The sequence below is a fragment of the Echeneis naucrates genome, chromosome 22 (assembly GCF_900963305.1).
Source record: "Echeneis naucrates chromosome 22, fEcheNa1.1, whole genome shotgun sequence".
NCBI lineage: Eukaryota > Metazoa > Chordata > Actinopteri > Carangiformes > Echeneidae > Echeneis > Echeneis naucrates.
Window position 1 is genome coordinate 19020338 of NC_042532.1, and position 20243 is coordinate 19040580.

General features: G+C 42.9%; 2 protein-coding genes across 5 annotated transcripts; one reads left to right on the forward strand and one right to left on the reverse strand.

Annotated features, from left to right (window-relative positions):
• The first annotated feature begins 480 nt into the window (after positions 1-480).
• On the forward strand, positions 481-3248 carry mrps26 (mitochondrial ribosomal protein S26). The gene is made up of 4 exons (XM_029493327.1): positions 481-844; positions 1285-1431; positions 1569-1692; positions 1840-3248. Exons 1-4 carry the CDS (start codon positions 621-623, stop codon positions 1969-1971), a joined length of 627 nt encoding a protein of 208 aa, XP_029349187.1. The 5' UTR covers positions 481-620; the 3' UTR covers positions 1972-3248.
• On the reverse strand, positions 2698-19791 carry loxl3b (lysyl oxidase-like 3b). 4 transcript variants are annotated; one of them, XM_029493322.1, is made up of 15 exons: positions 19610-19791; positions 16608-16952; positions 15780-15943; positions 14563-14780; positions 9630-9837; positions 9227-9407; positions 7145-7299; positions 6468-6638; positions 5820-5975; positions 5138-5297; positions 4704-4947; positions 4316-4431; positions 3996-4132; positions 3772-3883; positions 2698-3678 (listed from the first exon to the last, which is right to left on the reverse strand). In XM_029493322.1, exons 2-15 carry the CDS (start codon positions 16942-16944, stop codon positions 3605-3607), a joined length of 2433 nt encoding a protein of 810 aa, XP_029349182.1. In that variant the 5' UTR covers positions 16945-16952; positions 19610-19791; the 3' UTR covers positions 2698-3604. The 4 variants fall into 4 exon arrangements, with proteins under 4 accessions (XP_029349182.1, XP_029349184.1, XP_029349183.1 ...); XM_029493324.1 differs by lacking the exon at positions 6468-6638; XM_029493323.1 differs by lacking the exon at positions 5820-5975.
• Between the last annotated feature and the right edge of the window lie 452 nt (positions 19792-20243).

A 20243-nucleotide genomic window follows, 5' to 3' on the forward strand; every position in this document is an offset into this window, starting at 1 on the left:
ATGGACAAATGGACAGACAGACCGACAGATAGATAGATAGACAGACAGACAGACAGACAGATAGACAGATGGACGTTCGGGCAAATGGACAGACAGACAGACAGACAGATAGATGATAACACTGATTTGGTTTCTGACTGGGTATTTTGGTGTGATGGGTTTTGGGTTCCGGCAGTTACAGTTAATCTATTCTAGTAAAATCTTATAAAGTTAAAAAGTTTCTTTTATTTGGCTGCCAAACACACAAAATTAGCTAACAGCTAACACCGGCGAATACGTTAACTTTTACAATAACTTTTAAATCAATGTGCATCTTAAATACACAACTGGAGATACTTTAATGATTGTCTGGTGTTTAAAATAGATCACTGGAGAGAAGAAATATGATTAAAAGCGCGTTTTCTGACCTACAGATGGCGGTGGCTTCTCAACAACGTCCCCCGTCTTGCTAATCACTTCCTTCGGTCAGAGGTCAACAAGATGGCGGCCGCCTTATGTCGGTAACGGCACTGTCTCAAAGTTAAAACGTTTTATTTCCCTCTGAGCTTTAATTCAAACTTAAAACCGAATTTTTTTACACTTTAAAACTCTTCGCCTGTTACTTTGGTTTCGACGCCGTCATGTTCCGGGTCTGTATCGGCGGCGGGGGCGTCCAGGCGGCCCGGCTCCTCGCACCGAGGAGCGCCGTGCTGGTGGAGGCCGTCCGCGGCCGAAAGTCCCGCAGCGACCCGGTGGCCAAGTCCAAAGCCGGGCGGATCAAGGTGCCTCCTCCGGTGGACCCGGTGGAGATGCTGGTCCTGAAGCACCGGTTCTCCGAGTACCAGCTGATCATGAGGGCGCTCCGGTACGTTAAAAAGAGCAAATTAACCTCTGAGGAAAATGTCCTGTTCACATGGAGGCTCTCTGGTAAATAATAGATTAATTCTGAAAGTCTGCACAGTATAGATTAAAAAACAATATTATAATACAGCTGTTGGATGTAAAGTGTTAAAAATGCTTCCTGCTAATGAAAAATATTCAATATTTTACTTCTTATATCAATATATACATAAACTTTAAACCTCAGATTGAAAACATAAAAATAAATGCCTGATGCATAATTTAAGACTATAAATTACAATTGTAGGCTTGAAACTACTGAATTTGCGTCCATGTTTTTCTTGGTCTGGATTTGTCCCCATAATTTAGCAGATTGAGATTTAATCTTTTAGTAGCAGTTGAAGATTTTAGACTCGTTCATATTCAGTGACCTGACAGGCCGGGACTCTTTCCTCTGTTTGTCAGTCTGGAGTTTAAAGAAGAGATGCTGCGGAAGAAATATGAGGAGGAAACGGGCTCTCAGGCGGCGGAGAGGGCGAGGCAGGAGGCAGAGGAGCATCGAGCCCTCATGGCCTGGAACAACCAGGAGAACTTACGCTTGCTCAAAATCAGGTGAAAGGAAATCAACGTGAATAAAAAAACAAACACTGCTCTTGGGTTTGTGTCTTGTATCCATTAATTCTAGAAAGGAGTTATTCATTTTGTTCTCCAAATCATGTTGACCATTCAGCTTCTACTCTGTCCTCCAGAATGAAGAGGATCCAGAAGGAAGACGAGGAAGCTGAGGCCAAGAAAGTAGATGCTGCCTTGAAGCGTGAACAAGAACTTGAGGAATTCATCAAAGAAAAAGAAAGAGAAATTTTGCAGCTGCAGGTGCGATGTTTTTTATTTTTGCTCTCATGTACATGAAAATACTGACTTGTGCAGACTACTTCTGCATATTTTTTAGTTGAAAAATGATTCTTCTTTGTATGAATAAAAATTGTGCTTGTAATGATGTATACTTTCGTCATCTTCCAGGAGGAAGCAAAGAGCTTCATCACCTTGGAGAACTTGGACCAGCGTATCGAGGAAGCTCTGGACAATCCAAAGAACTACAACTTTGCTATTGACAAAGAAGGCAGAGTTGTTAAACAAACAGCGCTGCAGTGAATCGGCAGCCCGGCCTGTGTTTGTTTATCTGCCAGAGGAGAAAAACACTCAGACCTCCTTTGACTTGAAGTGAATTCTGAAACATTCGGGATGAAAAAGCTGTCGTATCTGGGAACTAAGACGTATTTAAAACCATTCATCAGCAGACGACTTGGATAACCTGCAAATGATTTGAGGTGGTTAATGTTGACGAGCAGGCACGTCGACACCAGAAATGTGAGTTAGACATCAACTGGACACTTTTGTTGTTAGATGAGCAGTTTGATCATGATTGTTTTATACTCTGATGATTTCAGCTCTGTATTGTCACCGCATGTTCTTTCGATCATTACTGTCTGCTCAGGATATGTGATGTGTATAAATATATTAATGTACGTTGGCGTCTCTACTAAATCTTTTTTTAAACGGTGTACGATGGAAATTCAGATGAGTCACTCTGTGAAAGGTATTGTTGGTTTCATCTTTTGCATCACTATGTGAATGTCTGATTGTGTTACAGTGCTCAGGCTTTAGCTGTTAGATGGCTTTTAATACTGTGCACACTGTTAATGTCGTTCCATCCCGGCAGTGACGACTGACATTAGCAGATGATTGAGATCAGTTGTTTTCACAGATGAGAACAGTGAGATTAATATTTTGGATCAGAACCACAAAATCTCATCTTTCTGGCTCTGGGTTAGATTTAGTGACATTAACACAACATAAAAAGGTCGTTCTTCTGATCATTTTCTTCTTTATTTCAAAGTTTTCGGCCTTTTGAAGAGCTCGTGTGTCAAAAAGGATATCTGATTTATACCTTCAAGTATGTGACTTAATATAGTGAAGAATTTTTAATCAGATAAATCTCCTAAATACACAGGAATTAAAATTATTCCTCTCCGTTTTATTTGGTGCAGCGCATGTGATTACATCAGCATACAAACAGATATTCTTCAGGGTAACTGTAATTTTTTGTCTTTGTCCGGTAACGTCGATGCCTTGACTCTAAAAAGTATAAAAACACATACAGGCTAAAGCTACAGGTGGATTTAAACTGGTTTCCAAAGCAGACTGATAAGAATCCCAGCAAAAAAAAAAGTTGGTGATATTTGGAATAAATACATTCATGTGTTGGAGTGTTGGAGCTGCAGAGACAGACCTTCGTGGTGATGGAAGCTGCTCCCATTCCTGTTCATGCCTCTCATTTTCTTTTTTTCTTTTTAGTTTATCAACACATTTCCTGGACTTCTGAACTTGGTCACTCCACGCAAAATAAATCAGATTTTTTTAAAAAAGCACCTTAACAATAGCACCTTATTCATAACTTGGCACGAAAACATTCAACACGAGGCTGCACGCGGACTGTACAATTGACTTTATAAAATTCTATTTTATGATAAAAATCATAGTATTAGCTCACATTAGACTGAGAAAAGAAAAAAAAAACATTAACACTTGAATATTCAAGTATAATAAGTCAGACATCCACACATTCACCAGAGAAAATACTATTGGCTTCTTCACGATGATAGAAAATCTCAGATGTGGCAGGTTGGTGGGTGGAGGTGGCCATTTTGATACCTGAAGGGTTTTTACCTTATTTCTGAATATGTGAGTGTGTTTTACCCCCCATGTTTGTTTCCCATGTTGGTGATTAAGAAATTTGGTTATTCAGCTGTCCGGGGTATTTCTCAAACCTCTTCTCTGCCTCCTCGCTGAGCGCATCACCTGCAGAGATTAAAAACAAAAGGAATCGGTCAAAAACAACAATGTCAGTATAAAAATAAACACGTCACAGTGTCAGTGTTTTTGGCGGCTTACCAACGTGGCAGTTGTGCAACCAGATTCGATGTCCGTCGTATTTACAGTTGCATTTCATGGCGTTGTTGGTGAAGTCGCTCTCAGCCACTTCAAAATTTGGGTTGATCACAACCTGAGCAAATTACAAAAGGAAAAAAATAAAATAATGTTCTGTTGGAAATAGTGTTTCACATTAATGTAACGTGTCGGTCTGTAGTTTATCAGGTGGACTTTGAGCTGCTCACCTGCATTATGTAGTTTCCAGGTTTGACATCCGTGATGTCGATCCACTGGCAGTCGATGTCGTGGCGGTACAAATCCCAGCAGCCCACGGTGATGCCCTGGTCGCCAAAGTTAGCGCACTCGTACCTCTTAGAAACACCTGAGTGCCACAAATACAAGGATTCAGGGGACTCATACAGATTCATGATGGTTCGTTGGACTGTGCTGAGACCAACAGGACCTCGTAGATATTTTTCCATTAAGATTTTTTGGGAAAAAAATATCTTAAAAAGCCGATTCATTTAAAATAGAATGATACTTAAATACACGTGAAATGACTCACTCTCCTGACAGTCTGTGTCCTCCAGACAGAAACTGGCTTTGTGTCCCTCGGCCACTTTGGTGCCGTTTGCGTTCAGCAAGTCGTAGTGTGTGAAAATATTCATGCTGTGGTAATGGCTGTGAAATACACAGAAAAAAAGGTCCAGATGAACAAAGAACAGCATCAAGTGTCTGAAGTGATTTGACATAACATCTGACTGAATTCTGACACTGGAGGTGATGAGCACCAAACAATAATGAGGGATAAAAGTTACAGCCTGGGAGCTCGAACAGCAAAGACGTCTGCATCATTAAAACTCTGGTCTGCACCGTCAGAGTGAACCGGTTCATGTAAACAGAACTATCTGAAGATTATGTTCACAACCAAACACCATAAAAAACAACGTTACCCGTGACAGGCGTGCCAGACCCACGAGTGCCGCCCAGCCTTCGGCTTGAAGTCGGCCCGGCCGATGTTGTGTATCTGGGAGGAGAAGCGCAGCAGGCGCCGGTGTCCGTACGGCCAGTTGGCTTTGGCTGCAGATTTGGACAGGCAGTCCTCCTCTGCGGCGCAGTAGAGCATGTGCAGAGGGCGATCCTCAATGTAAACCGTCTCCTGGACCAGGGAGGCGTTCAGGACGAGGTCAGAGGCCGCTGGACACAGAGAGAGAAGCAGGATGAGGACTGAGATACTGAATCAGATCTGGAAGGTGCCGATAGTTCACATGGCGACATGCTTTGTGTTCCTTCAGTACACACTGGGACTTTTGTGAGGAAGAGCATTTCTGTTTGTTTCTCTCTTTAAAGGTAGATTTTATTTAATTAAATAAAGGAGTTCACTCACTCTCGGAGCAGATGACTCCTGCTGAAAACTTTGCCGCCGCCTTCTGGCAGTTGACAGTTTTGTGATGCTGGCACTGACTCAGCGACATCTCGTTTCCTGTGCACTTGACACCGCTCATCACCATCTCTGTCACGTTACTGCTGTCCCAGTACCAGGTTTCCTTAGATCAGGTCAAACGGCACATTGATGAGAAGATAAACGGAGAGAGGACAACATATGTGTTGGCTGCTGGCTCTGTAATCCTGAGTTTATAATACAGGAGGACAGTCAGGGCAGACACCGAGAGGCTCAGTGATCACAAGGCCTCAATAAACAAAATGACAGATTTCAAATATATCAGCAAAACCACATGTAAGATGTTCACATCGTGCTGCTTTGGCTTGGAAACTGCAAACTTTGGCATCGTTTCCAAAGTCGTAAACATCCTCTTTGGAAAATATTTAAGTGTTTAGAAATCGGGGTCTTTCTCATGACCTCTTACAATCCTGTAAAAGAAAAAAAGTTGTCACTCCACCTTCAGGATTTTAGATACTCTGTCCACTTTCCTTTGACCAAAATGATGCACTTTTGCAGCTTTATTAAGAAGAAGAAATTCATTCTCAGCCTTTAGCTGTGTCCTAACCTGTAAACAACACGTCACAGTGAGACACATGTTTTCATTTAGATTGTTGGTCCTACTTACAGTGATGGCATGCATGGAGTAGCCGAGCCCTAGCTGTCTGCAAACCACCATGGCTTCCTTTGTGGTCCAGCCTGTGCTGCACACTGTGCCCCACTTGGACCCAACCTGAACCTCCACCCGGCCCTCATAATTGCTCCGGCCACCAACTATCCGGATCTGCAGAGAGTGTCCTGCAGGGAGTCAGCGAGGAGGGGGGGGGGGGGGGCGGCACACTTCCTGTCCTGTCTCTGAACTGTCTGAGCTAAATCTGCCGGAGTTCATACACAGTCCCCAGGCAGCGGAAAATGTGTGAGAATGTTAACATGGCTTCTTAATGAGGTCACCACGTAGTTCGGTGGTTGTTCCATGTGTGGCTGGTCTGCCCACATGGAACAAACCAAAACTGGTTCTGAAGCACCTACTCCATATGGAAATAATGATATACTGTCTTATATTAGTGCATGCATGTTCAAACTAACGACACACCCAGTGGCCACTTTGATTAGACACATGATGTAAACCGTGTCAGAATACAGTCTGAATCCCTTAAACACAACCACTTGACCAGTGAGCGTTCGTGACAGTATATCATATCAGCATATGTCAGCTATCCCAAAAGACAACGTGCTGGATCAGAGCAGCTCTGCTCTGCTGGTGTTAATAACCTACTTGCAGGCCCTGGTTAGCGTAGCCCAAGCCCAGCTGCCTGCAGGCCACCATGGCCTCGGGGGTGCTCCAGCTCTCTCCACAGATCAGACCCCAGCTCTGCGTCCCGTTAGAGTCTGAGCTCAGCAGCTCCACGCGGCCCTCGTAACGGGTCCTTCCCCCCGTGAGCCGGATCTGTGCGGGGGCCGAGGAGTTAGGAAACACAAAGCACAGAGCAGATACACAAAGGCCAGGTGGGATGACTAATCATAAATCTGCCAGGTGACATTTGATGTCAAATCTGTGTACGTTTTATTCTTCTTATCCTGGCCTGTGTGTATTTACAGGAGACATGGACGAGCATAACCTGGTAGAACACAACCTGTTCAGCCAGAAGTACTCTGAGTCAGAGGGAAATCATTGTTGTCAGAAAAACATTCAAAAGCAATGACTTTAGGAAACAAATGTTTTTTCTTTACAACAGTGAAAAGTGTTAAAATGTAAGATTCAATGAGTAAATCTCACGTTAGTGCAGTTAGATCAGTAAAGAACTAAATTAATGGACAGCACAGTGACAACAGTGTAAAAACCTGTTCTCCTCCTAAGCTAAAGCAGGCTGAATTAAAAAAAACAAACTTAAAAACGCAATAAATGGAACGATAATCAGTTTTAAGACGACATTAAGGTGGCTGAGCTCTGACCGTATTCTCCAGGCCCATGTAGGGGATGTTGCAGCGGACGGCGGCGTCCTCCATGTGCTGACAGTCCTCGGAGGTGGTGTTTTTAAAGGGGCAGTTCCAGATGGATTTCTCCAGACCGACACACTTCACCTCGTTCATGTAGATCGGACCCATTCCTGAAAGACACAACAGCAGCAAAATGCTCTGAAAACTATAAAACTAAATCGTTAAACAGGATATCATGAGTTCTTTTACATTTAAAAAATGCCCAACCTCCCAAAAAAAAAAAAAAGAATAGATTTAAAGTTTCCTAAGTGACACACATTTTCTAGCTTTACAGTTTAAATGCGGTTTGTGTCAAATGAGCCAGGAGCCATTGAATAAAGTGGCATAAAGAGGCTGAGCTGGATCCTTCTAACGTAGTTTACATTAGAAGGATCCACTTTGGATCAAATGAATCTGAACCAATACACAAAAAAACCCTGACAGAATGGAAAGTGTTTTCTGTACATGAAGGGCATCAAGAAAGACAAAGGACGCCCCGACTGACGCCGATGTAAAAACGAAGCCTGTAAAAACCCAGAATATAGAGTTTGTTTGTTTTTTCTGAGATAAAGCTGAGCTAAACATCCAAACTAATACCGAGCTCACTTCTTTAACCTGAGGCATGTTTGCTGAGCAGAACCTGATGTGTGTCCTCTGCTCTGTAAACTCTCGCTCATCTCACACCCTGAGGTGACTGAACTATGCAACTTCTGTGAAAGGAATTCCTCCAGCGGGCGCTCGTTTCCGACTTAGGCGAACTTCAGGAATGTTTCTTGGATCGGCTCAGCCAGGTGGTGGTTTGACATCCGTCGGAGCACAGAGCTGGTCTGCTGCTGCCTCAAAGAGATTTTGTGACGAGTCTCCTCGGGCCAACTTCCTCAGTGATGGAAACCATGACGCACACACAGAGGAGCTTGGTGGACAGTTCACCAAAACGGCCCAAATGATCTCAAGGATAATCACAGGTTTTTATAATTATTCATGATGTCATCTGTCTGCTTCCAGTTTGTAATTTGGACGACATGAAGTTTAGTCTGAAAGCGGAATATGGACATCATTAATTCATAAGGAGACGAGCTCGTTTCCTGAAACTCTCACAAAGTGCTTCATTCACCTTCAGGGTGTCCAGAAAAGCGACCACACACGTTTTTTTACTAACTGCAAAAATATCGGGGCTCATTATTATTATTATAACCAAACAAAAGTCATTTGAGTCTTGAAACTAAGTCATGTGTCCCCAGGATGAGGTCTGGAGGTCCAGGTGGATCAGACACAAGCTGGACTCCTCATTTTCACATGAAATGATCCGTGGCCTTTATTATTATTATTATTATTATTATTATTATATTATTACACAGACTGTTTTCTGTTCCATAATAAGCCTGACAAACTCTCATTATTCAGGCATGTTCAGCGTAAAGAGCAATTTAATAAGAATGTACCGTGCAGGTCGGAGGGGAAAAGATCTTGGTGATTAACTTAGTGTTTAAAGAAAGTCTTTCTTATTAAAATAAGCTGTGAACAGTTCGCTGTAGGAATGTGGAGTTGTAGACAGCTGATTATCTTCTCTCTGAGGTGGAAAGGTGACGGCTGAGATCACTTTAATCAAGATTTCATTTAAAGGACAGAGCTGATCTGGCTGAATGACAAAATTATGTCGCAATGAAAATTATCATTATCACAAAGTCAACACGGCAAACTTTAAAACAATATTTTCACTCTTTTTTTTTCTTTTTTTTTTTTGAGGTGAGATTTCAGACCAGATGCACAAATATTGTCTCAATCAGATTTTATCATCAATGTTTCGATGCTTTTAAAGGTTGATGACATTTCACAAAGAGGCCAAATCACACCTGGGTTGAAGTTTTTTGGCCTCCACTCAAACAGCAGCATGTCTACTTCCTTTCATCAACGTCCAATCCAAATGCACATTACACCACCTCTAAGTGTTTCCATCTGACCAAAGGAAAAGTGCTGGATCAGCATCCGCTCCTGATTTTTAAGGCTATTTGTCAACATTTTGATGAAACTTTCCAGTCACAGGTGATTTAGTCTCACCTTGTCCCATGCGGCCGCCGGTGAGAGCCTCCTTGGCACTGCCGAAGCCGAGCTCCCTGCAGACGACGCTGGCTGACTGCAGGTTCCAGCGATCGTCACACACTGTCCCCCACTCGCTGTCCTTCAACACCTCCACCCGGCCCTCCCCCAGCCGGGCACCCCCCTTCAGCCTCACGTTGCTCTGGACAACACACAGACACAAAAAACGACATTAAAAGAAATACACTTGCATGAATCTGACTGCAGCCGTAGACTTTAAAAAAAAACAACTGAGAACATAACATTTATAGGAAACACTTAAAAAAAGGGCTCTAACTTCCTTTCATTCATGTTTCACTGTCCATAACGTGACCAACCGTCCATTCTGACATCACATGAGATAAACTGCTGCCTTCAACTTTACCGAAGTTTTGAGTTTCTTTTTTAAGCCGCTGTTTTGCATGAAGAGCGGCCCCGGCATGCAGCTGACGACCGCCGCCATGCCGCCCTCGCAGGACGACGTGGCGTTGGGCTTGCTGAACTCCATGGGGCATGCTGCCAGGTGGACCTCGGTCCCGGTGCAGGCCACAGAGTGGATGTGGAAGTGATTCTTCTGGCGCTCCAAAGACAACCTGGAGGGGACAGAGACGAGGACGAGGACTGTGAGAACTTAAACACCGAAGAAATGAAGACTGAATGACTTTCCAAATGAAAGTGTTTTCAAACGGGTGACCACACAGACGAATGAACAACACACACTGAACCTGAGCCCCAAAAATACAGATTTCCATTCAAAGAAAATCAGTTTTTATAAATTCACACAAACTATTAGAGACAATGGCAGTAAAAAGTAAAAAAGTAAAGTGAAATATAATTTATAAAACTGAAGCATTTACAGGTTATGTTATCGGGGGGTACTTAATAAGGACATTGATGCCGCCTGTCTTAGCTCAGAGACTGGAAACAGAGTCAAACTGTTCAAAATTAGCAGAAAAATAACCAATTAAGTTTCTATTGGTGGTTTTATGGGGTCAGTCAGACTTGACTAAAGACAAGCATGAACTGGATTAAATGTGTTTGCGTTGGGACTTTAAATGAAGCTAAACTAACTTCATACAGAAAGTATAAAATACTTAAATCTCTTCTCATCCTTATTTTTATATTACACACACATGCATACTCATAATCCAAAAATAGTTCTGCACCTACGTAAGTGTGACAGGCCTGACTGCTCAAACTGGAAAAGATAGCCGTGGTCAGTTTCTGTCATGTGTGTGTGTGTGTGTGTGTGGTTTGTGGAACAGCGTGTGTGGGTCTTTGGACCTCTTGAATTTACCCACTGATCTGTTTTTCCTCAGATTACCTTTTGCCAGGGCTGCTCTGTTTAGACTTAGAGTTAGCTTTAGCTTTGGGTGTCTGCCTGCAAAGTAAACACGGGTTAGACTGCACATTCAGGACAACATGAGACGACAAAGTGAAAAATCTGAGTGGCAGTTACGTTAGAAACTGCGGTTAAACAATTACAAAGGATGTGTCTACTTCAACAAACTTGTTAGCTACACAAAAACATGTACGTGTTCTGGTGAAGTCAAACAAAGCTCAGCTTTGCTCAAAGTGACACATCCTTCTTAAAAGAAAACACAAATGTGACATTGCATAAAACTTTGACATTCATGACTACATTTCAACACATCATGGCCAAAACTATATGGACACATATTTGGACAAATGTGTGCGACTTTCAGCTCTGGAAACAGTGAAATGTTCCACCTTAGTCTCAGAAAAGCTGTTTCCTGTTTTAACTTGATGAACTCCATGTGGCCCTCCAGTGTGCTTTGGAATTCGTCTTATCAAACCTTTGGGATGTCAGTTTGTCTGTATACTTTTGGCCACACAGTGTTTAACACATAAAGCACGATCATGAACGTGTTAGTAGAGACGATGCCGTTCAGGTTGTAGTTTTTGAATCGTGCCAATGTGAACTTCTTGTTACCACATTGGGTTTATTTGACGTATGGTTCTGCTTTTTGTTTGGATGGGATGTAAATAAACTGCAGAGGAATGACGTTACATGGAACAATCTGTGCTGGCGGGTTCTTCATCTTTCTCAGTGAATCAGAGTTTCTCTTAGTAATTAGAATAGATGTATTTTTATGTGGATGGATAGTTCTCCTCTTGTTATAGCATATAATTAAAGCAGATTGTCGCTATGGGGCCAGAACAAGAACAAATAGCAAGTGGTTCAGCACTGAAATCATGTAGTCTAATCTTTGTGATTGCATTGTGGGTTATGTGTAAGGAGGTATATAACTAAAGCCATCCACTCTCTAAGATAAGCAACCTTAGAAAAAAAAATAGAGATTATTTAACACAATAAAGCTGATAATAAAACAGCTTTAAAATAAATGAAAATATGCAAAGTAAGTGTAAAACAGCACTGTGAATTCTTTGCAGATTAGCTCCTGTGACACTGAGGTCTGTGACCAGATGAAGAACCCAGGATGAAAAGTTAATGGCCACCTCCCAAAAAGCACGCCATACAGGAGAAAGGGATTTTTATTTCATTTCATTGAGTCACTGACACAAAGCAGATCGACAACATCTGTCCCATAAAGTGGTATTAGCGATAAACTTCCAATTAGGTTTCTTCATTTTGAAAGATAAGAGAAAGTTGCCCAAATGAAATAAGAGAATTATTACTATATATATAAATTTTTTTTAGAATACAATCTGCGCCATGTCAGTAGAAATGTGAGAGAGCAGAAATAAAACAGAACACCCCACAACAGAGGACAATCCTCAGCTACAGCAGGACCGCATTAAAACATGCTGCATGTCATAATAATATGATATTAGACGGAGGGGAAGAGGTCAGCTGTCCAGGAACAGGAGCTAAAGGGTTATTGTCTACTCCCAACAGGAAACCCACTGTCAGTGGGACGGTAAACGGAGAGGGGACGGTGGGTTTTCCCAGGACTGTGTACCTTCTACCAGCTGAAACATTAACCTTTGGCCTGGAGACCTTCTCAGCTGCTCGCTTTTTCAGACGTCTGCAACAGTGAGACGGCCAAATTCATCACATACAGGAGAAAGACCAGGCGCAAACACACACTTCTTTACGGAGAAGTGGCGGTGAATAACATTTCTGACATTCCTCAGGTTTCAAGCATCTTATGTTACAGATTGGCATAATCACAGTTACAGAGGTAGTCCAACTATTCACAATTCAGCTCTCATTCAGCAGCAGCAGTGTTTCAGCAATACAGGATATTTATTATTTATGCATATTTGCACTTATTCTGTGACGTAAGATATCACTTTTCTCTTTTATGATGGTTTTTTTTGTGCTTTTGTATTACCATGAACTGAAATATGTTAAGATTTGGTGTTGAGTAAAAGCCAAAATATGTACTTTTTTATTGAATTCAAAGTAAAAACAGTCTGGCTTTTAGCACGACCACTGTATCCATGAGGTCTAAAAATTATGTGATTTATCAGAATCACATTTTAGAATCTGCATTTTTCCACATAAAAATCCTGAAATATGAGATTTAACAGATTGTGCAGCACAAAGTATCAACTTGTGTTGACAACCAACAGAAATCTGCTGCAATATTAAGGTGAAAAACATCGCCAGAAACAAGTAAGACACTTAAGAATCTGGTGGCAGGAGATAGAGTTCAGCAAACAAAGAAAGAAATCCTGCCTGAGGTAACAGCTGCTGACAAATGATTCAGTCTGTTCAGTGGAAAGTTTAAGTGTCCTGAGACAGTTTCAGATGCTCCTCCGCCCAAACAGGCTTTGTGACAGATAACAGAGAAACTGTCGAGAACTGAAAACACAAAACCACAACTTCAAATTTGAATTACTTTGTTACTCAGGAACAAAAAAAAAAACAACTATTTCATTTAATTCATATCTGCCTTTAAAACACATTTTACCATATTATATTTATTAAAATGAATAAACTGTTAGTAAAAGGTGCAAGTTAAACCAAAGAACCTCGAAGAGGACGTACAGATTGACAGCACAGAGCAATTTCCCTTTTGTTGTTTGCACGCTGGTTTCCTTCTTTCGTCTCTTACGTGACCAGCACACACACACACACACACACACACACACTCCCCTCTTCCTTCACACACAGCTGAGAGAAAACACACGTTTCCACTCGGACTCCTGTGAACCATCTACAGAAAAACTGGGCCGTCCACTAAAGAAGACACTGTCCTTGTGTTGATCAGCAGACAGACACGTGACGATTCGTGGCTTTGCTAAATGTTTTCATGATTTTACAACTTTGATATATTTATTATTTACCCCAAAGCCAATTATATGTATGACAACAGTCCCACCTTGACCTGATATTCACATTTAAATATTGAGATGTTAATGCCGATATCTATTACTTCTTCATTTCACCAGAACTATGACACAGAGTCGTTCGGAGGTGAACAATAATTCAACACAGCTTTGTACTTTTCTTTCTCTGCAGGCAGTTTATAATCCCTCTTCGACTTCCTCTCCAAAGTGATCAACAGAGGCAGAGAACACAAACCTCTGGACTCAACTGAGACGCATTTTTAAAATAAATATCACGTCTGTCTGAAGGAAAAACAAAAACATCCTCGGTGGGAAGAAACGAGACAGAGAACAATCAGAGGTTTGTCAGGACACTTCAGCTGCATGTGCGTTGGCTGACAGCAGAGAAAGTCGACACAGACAATCACATCTCATCCATCGTAAACACCAGCTGCCATAATGTCCACTCCGCCAAACAATAGACTTCGATGATGGCTGCGGTTTGGTCAAAGTGTTGCCACTTCGCTTTACAGGCGAAGGCCACAAGAATGTCTAACAGGCTGCAGCAAAACTCCCATAAAGGAGAAAATTACAGCCACTTCACTGAGTGGATTCATTTACATTGTGGATTTAAAAAAAAAAAAAATGGAAACATGAAGCAGAAAGGCTGAAGTGGAACAATCTAACATTTGTGTTCAGAATCTTGATTCTGGGATAAATGCTGATTTCATGTCTTGCTCTGAGTGTGCGACTTTCAGATCTGATACAGAGACAAACAGACCCACCTGCAGCAGACTCAGATCGTCTAGACTTCACTTTAGCTGTCTGGTTGTGCGTCCAGCTGTGAGAGTTGGATTGATTTTTCCTCTAACTTGTAAAAATAAAAAAGTCCTCTAAGTGCATTTCCCAAAACATGCTGGATTGTTCCTTTAACTCCAGGAGTCCTTCTCTCACCACACAAAGTAAAATCTGAAATTGTGTTGTCTGTTCATGATGACAACTGCCTGAACTCACACGAGAATCAGGTTTTAACTGTTGCAGTCGCGCAGCTTGCTTACTTGTAGAAGTTCTTGTTGACCTTCCTCTCGTGTGGGAATCCCAGCATGCCGCAGACCACGCGGGTGTTTTTGATGGTCCAGCCCACGTCGCAGATCTGGGCCCAGCCGTCTTTGTGCTTCACCTCCACAACTCCCTCCGTGACGGGCAGCCTCTTTTTGGCCATGGCGACAATCGGCCGGAGTCGCACCTCCTCCACTCTATTCTCATCCACGGTGGCCTGCCGGAGAGAGAAAGGAGCTGTTTTTAATCAGCTTTAATCATCATTGGGGTTGTTTCGTATTCACGTCCATGTACACAGACATCATTTTCATCCCCTAAAGCTTTTTGAAGGTGTTGGAGCTGTTACAAGCAGGAAGTGGAGGTCTAATCCTGTCACTGACTCACTCCCTTTGTGGTTTATTAAGGGGCCAAAAAACTTGGAGCAAAGATTGAAGTCTGGAAGCCACATTTGGCTAAATGCTCTGAATTACAGCAACAGGCGGAGAGGGGGGGTGTGTTATGTATCTGAAAGTCTGCCCCCCTCTCCCCCCTTACTCTTATGAAACTTTTTTTTTCCTTTTTTCATAAGATCCTACTACGTAACATGGACACCTCATCAAATCGCTCATTCATTCAGGCTGCAGGCGAGTCCCCAGTCTAACCCTGTTCACCTCGGACCAGCCCGTTACACAAATGAACATCAAAGACGGCAAAATGGAAAATAATGAGCAGCTGGAAAACAGCTCACCCAACTGTGCTTTCTCAGAACGAGAGTGAACATTTAGCCTCAGTTTCAAATATTTATTTATCCAACTGAGAGTTTACCAAGTAGGTCTGATCGTTTTCAGAAACGCCACTTCACACCCAGCCGGCCGTCGCTCACACCTCCGAGTACATGAATACAAACACTGTCTGGAATAATGAAGTGTAGGAGGTCAAATCTCTAGGAAACCTAAAAGCACTGATTCAAAGCTGCTGTCCTGCGTCAGTGAAAGTATCTGATGGTGCACCTTGTTGTGGGAGGACTCAGGCTTACAGACCCCCACAGCCCCCCAGGACAAATGACAGTGGAGGTCCAGGCAGATGGTGCAGAGCAGAGCTGATCAGCAGCTACAGGTGGAGCTGCACTGAAGCGCTAAATAACTCCCATCTGGGTTAACAGGCTAAAGGCTGAGTGAGTGCTAACAAGAGGCCTTTAACTGCACCGTAAAACTTTAAATCTATTTTGGTGACTCACGTCAATCACGTTTGAGTCCACAAATCCGGGAATCCTCTCGTCTTTGCACACAACGCCGGCGTCTTCGTCGTGAGTGCAGTCACTGTTGCCCCAGCCGCGAGACTTGCAGAGCTCGATGCTCTTCTCGCCTCCATTACACAGAACGTTGTCCAGCCAGATTTTCCCTGTGGAGGCAGCAAAACTGTCAGTGTGGCTCCGGCACTGTCCCAGGCCTGAGGACGGTCATCGGTCCAGGCCTTGTTCTCCTGATGCTGAGTGTCAGAGGCTCAGCAAAAGGAAAGTTTTAAGTGTTTCTGAATAAGCTGCGGATGTTTAAATCTGTCTTTTTTTTCCTGAGATGAATTTAATTCATAACCTAGTAAGTACTTATAATGAAAAGTCCTGATATATCTTAAAGACACAGCCAACATGATGCCGCCCATCTGCCTCTGCTTTCGAAGCTGAGAGCGAGCTGCTCCGCTGGCGCCATCTTGGCAGAGACTCCAACCAGCTCATCCCAGAAATAGGCAGGGAGGTGGAAGGGGGTGGTTTAATAACTGTGGCTGCTACAAACTCCCTGCACAGACACAAATACCTGGTAGAATTATGAAAACACAGAACCACCGTCTTCTTCTGGCTTAGATGACCAGTTGAGACAGAAAGTCGACACACACCTGTTGTTGAAAGCAGCCAAACCCTCCATTACTGAAAAACCTTTCGTTTTGACATTTAAACAGGTGAGTTATAGTTTTAAAAATCAGTGTAATGAGTTAAAGAGGCAGTTTCAGTGATTGTCATCTTATGAACACACCTGATTCCAAACCAGGAAGTGGCCGTGTGGACTCTTACCTTGGCCTTTGCCGTATTTTGCGCTGTGCGTCCATCCCGTGGCTGACACGAAGCCCAGCTGGCGGCACAGCACGTTGGCGTTGGACAGCGAGAAGTCGTCGTCGCAGATGGTTCCCCACTCCCCCTTGTAGAAAAGTTCTACACGCCCCTCGTTGTGTTTTCGAGGGTATCCGGCCAGCCTGACCTTTAGCCGCTCCGTCTGAGCCTGGGGGGACGTGGACGGCGTGGCTGTCGTCGTGGCTGAATTTGATGGCGTGGTCTGTGTCAGACAACACGGCAGCCACAGCCCAAACAAGAGGCTGAACGCCAACTGCAGCCTGCGTTTTGATTTCTCCATTGCTTCAGCTGCACACCAGGAAAAGGAAAGCACAACGTCAAGATAAGTCTCAGGACACGTCTCCAAATAAAAAATAATAAAGTAAAAAATCTCAGGCAGCAGATAACAGATAAGTCTGAGTGCAGAGACGCTTTCGTCTCCTTTGGATGATGGAGGAGGAAAATGTTGGCGGTTCACTGCTTCTATAAAATATCCCACTGACACGAGAATCTACTCAACCTGAGATCAACAACATCAAGTTTTCCTCATCAGCACCCACAACGGCAACAAACCCGCTGCTGTATGTCTACATACACAAAGTCCGTTTAAAGACAGAGACACCTGTCCACATCAGGACAGCGTTTGAAGCTCTTTAGCTCGTTACAAAAGAACTCTGACGGCTTGGAAGCCAGAGGCTCACAGAGGTGCTGAAATGTGCTCAGCGTATGGACGTTGGATTGTAAAGCTGCTCCAGCAGTTTGATTTAAACCATCTGGTTGGCATTTACTCCGCTCTGGTGCTGAAGAAGAATAACAGGGAACATTTAAAAACCTGAAGGCCTCGACAGCAGTGCAGTCAGGCCCGTCAGTGTTTGTCCCATCTTGTAGCTTCCTGTCCTGGAACATTTCAGTCTGTGTGCTGAAGTTGTTTTATTGAGCCAACAATAAAGTTTGATTTTCATTCATACTTTTTTGATACAACGAACCATCTTTAAGTCTGCGCTCTGAATCTTAATGCTAACAGGCCTCCTATTGATAACCTGACAGCTACTTCTTAGATTTTTTTTTTTTTTTTTGTAGGGGGGGGGGGGGGGGGGTTCTCCCTTCAGAGACACAAATACAGTAGTGTGATGTGTTTGTACAGGAACCACAACCTTAAGGCAGCCTTTCCAAAACGAGTCTGAGGCTGACTGCATCGTCTGAGGCCAGTTCCACAGTATATGGAAGCCCCCCCACAGTCACACTGAGCCTCAGTCTGTCCACAGTAGTCCCCCCGCCCCCCCAGGCTGCAGGACTCAAACTCATCTTAAAGGAACATGCTAACAGTTTAGGACGGTTCTTAAATAGGAAGTAGAAGCTCGTCTCTTGTGATGTGTTTGTGCTCAGCTAATATAATTATTTGTAAAACTGGATCTGGTGTTGCAGTTGTACAGTTGCCTTATTCCCTTAAAAACCCGGAATAACAAAATAAAAACAACAAAACACTACGACACAAACAGGCTTTTTCAACCCTGCCAATATTGTGTGTTGTTGTTTGGAGATTCATCACAGCAGGAGGTGGTGAGGATGATTAAAGCCTCACAAAATTACACTTTACATCTGTATTTATGCTTCATTTTTTAACTTTTCACAGAAGAACCCTCCATCACATCAGGTGACAGATTCATTACGGTCTCATTTAAATAAAACCTCAACATGAATCTCTCTCTCTCTTAGGAACTGGTAGTCGTCATTTCTCGGGACGTAACAATGCGGTTGTGGATTTTGTGATCAAATCCAGAAGTCAACAATTTTCCTGGATCAGCGCGACACTTTTGTCACAGCAGAGTCTTAGCCTGTGCACAGACACACACTAATCACAACCAGAGGTCTGAAGGTTGGAGAGCAGTGAAAGCTTTTCCTCGTCTGGTTGAGGACGTTGTTGACCTCGCAGGTCAACGCACTTTAAACCTCAAACCAGCTGGAGTCACATCACAGGGAGAGGGAGGGAACGATCAAAAGGATTAAAAAACGCTTAGAGATTACACATCAGTGAGTTTGGGAAGAGAAAACTGATGTTGCTCGACAGGAAAATAAACAACAACAGAAAAAAAAAACAAAAAAAAAACACTGCGGTCAACTGACTTCTGAAAAATTGTAGTCTGGGTTTGTTTCTGGTTCACCAAACCATTTTCGAGAACACCGACCAGATACACATCTCAAACCCAAACAGAGGAAATCGCCACAAGCACATATATCAGCACAACATCCAAATAATCAATCAGAGCATATTTTACGCAGTTATGTCGACCTGTTGCCCGTTTATCTACATTTTATTTAGACAACTTTATGTTTTTATCTCTTTCACTCATCAGGAAAACCAACAGATCTTCTGCAAAACAGCTGCACAGCATCTGGATGAAACTGTATTTTCACCACATTAAAAACTGTTTAATTACAAACATCCTTCCACGATTATTTACTGCTTCCCTACAAAAAAGTGTGAGGTGAAGCAACAGTGGAGTTCAAGTAGCCAGCAACTTTCATCACAGACTGAATGAATATGATGCATTTATTTATTTACTTTTCTGGTAATTTTATAGAAAGTTGAGAGCAACAGTGATAATTGTTATTTTGCAGCCTTTAAAGCCATAAAGTATATTTTCACAAGCTTAAAATACAAATATTGTTCTTCTTAAGAAGACATTATGAACAAATAAATACCGGTCCAACACTGTAGTGAGCCTGATCTGTTCTAGCAGATCTCGGTAGGTGGCTCTTCTAATCCAGACCAGATCAACACACCGGACTCTCATTTGGCTTTTCCTGCTTCAACATTCCTCACATTTTTTTTAATAAACTGTTCAAGTCTGAACATCCTGAGCACCATAAAGTTGCAGCCAATCGCAACAGATGTTTTTCATTTTTATTTTACTGTATTTATTCTAACAGACAGGTCACTTTAAACTAAAACGCTGATCCTTTACCTTGTGTTGCCAGGTTGGGGAGCTTATCACAGCTCCAGTGGAGATGAGCCCAGAAACTGAACCAGACAAAGAGGACGACTACAATGATCCGGTCCTGCTGCTACTTCATCTCCTCGACCAGATGCGGGACCAGCTTTGCGGGGCGGCGGCCAATTTACTCCTCTCTGCGTTATTGTCTGCAAATTGCCAGCTGTACAAGAGGAGGAGGAGGAGGAGGAGGGAAAAGGAGGAGGAAGAAGAGTGGGCTGGATTTATTCCCTGGAAGGACACTGACTCTTTCATGCTCGGTTCTCCAACGGGCTGCCTTTTTCTTGCATAAGGCCGAAAAAACGTGAGCTCCACGCAGACTACGTGACTGCGGACGGTCGGAGCCGGAGAGCCGACTAATCGATTAGTCAGCGCACAGAAAAACAACAAACCCCCCACCCGCTGCTGTTTGGGTCACTTATCCGTAAATTTAAGAACAACATTTAATGTTTTTAATGCTTCAGAGACTCTCATTAACCGGCCAACGTTTTAAACCGAGTTTCAGATGAAACCTCGAATTTTAAGTAGCTTCACCATGTAAATGTATGGCTCCTTATTGGAAAAAAAAAAACAAAACATCCAAATGTTTGTATTATTTTCCTCTATA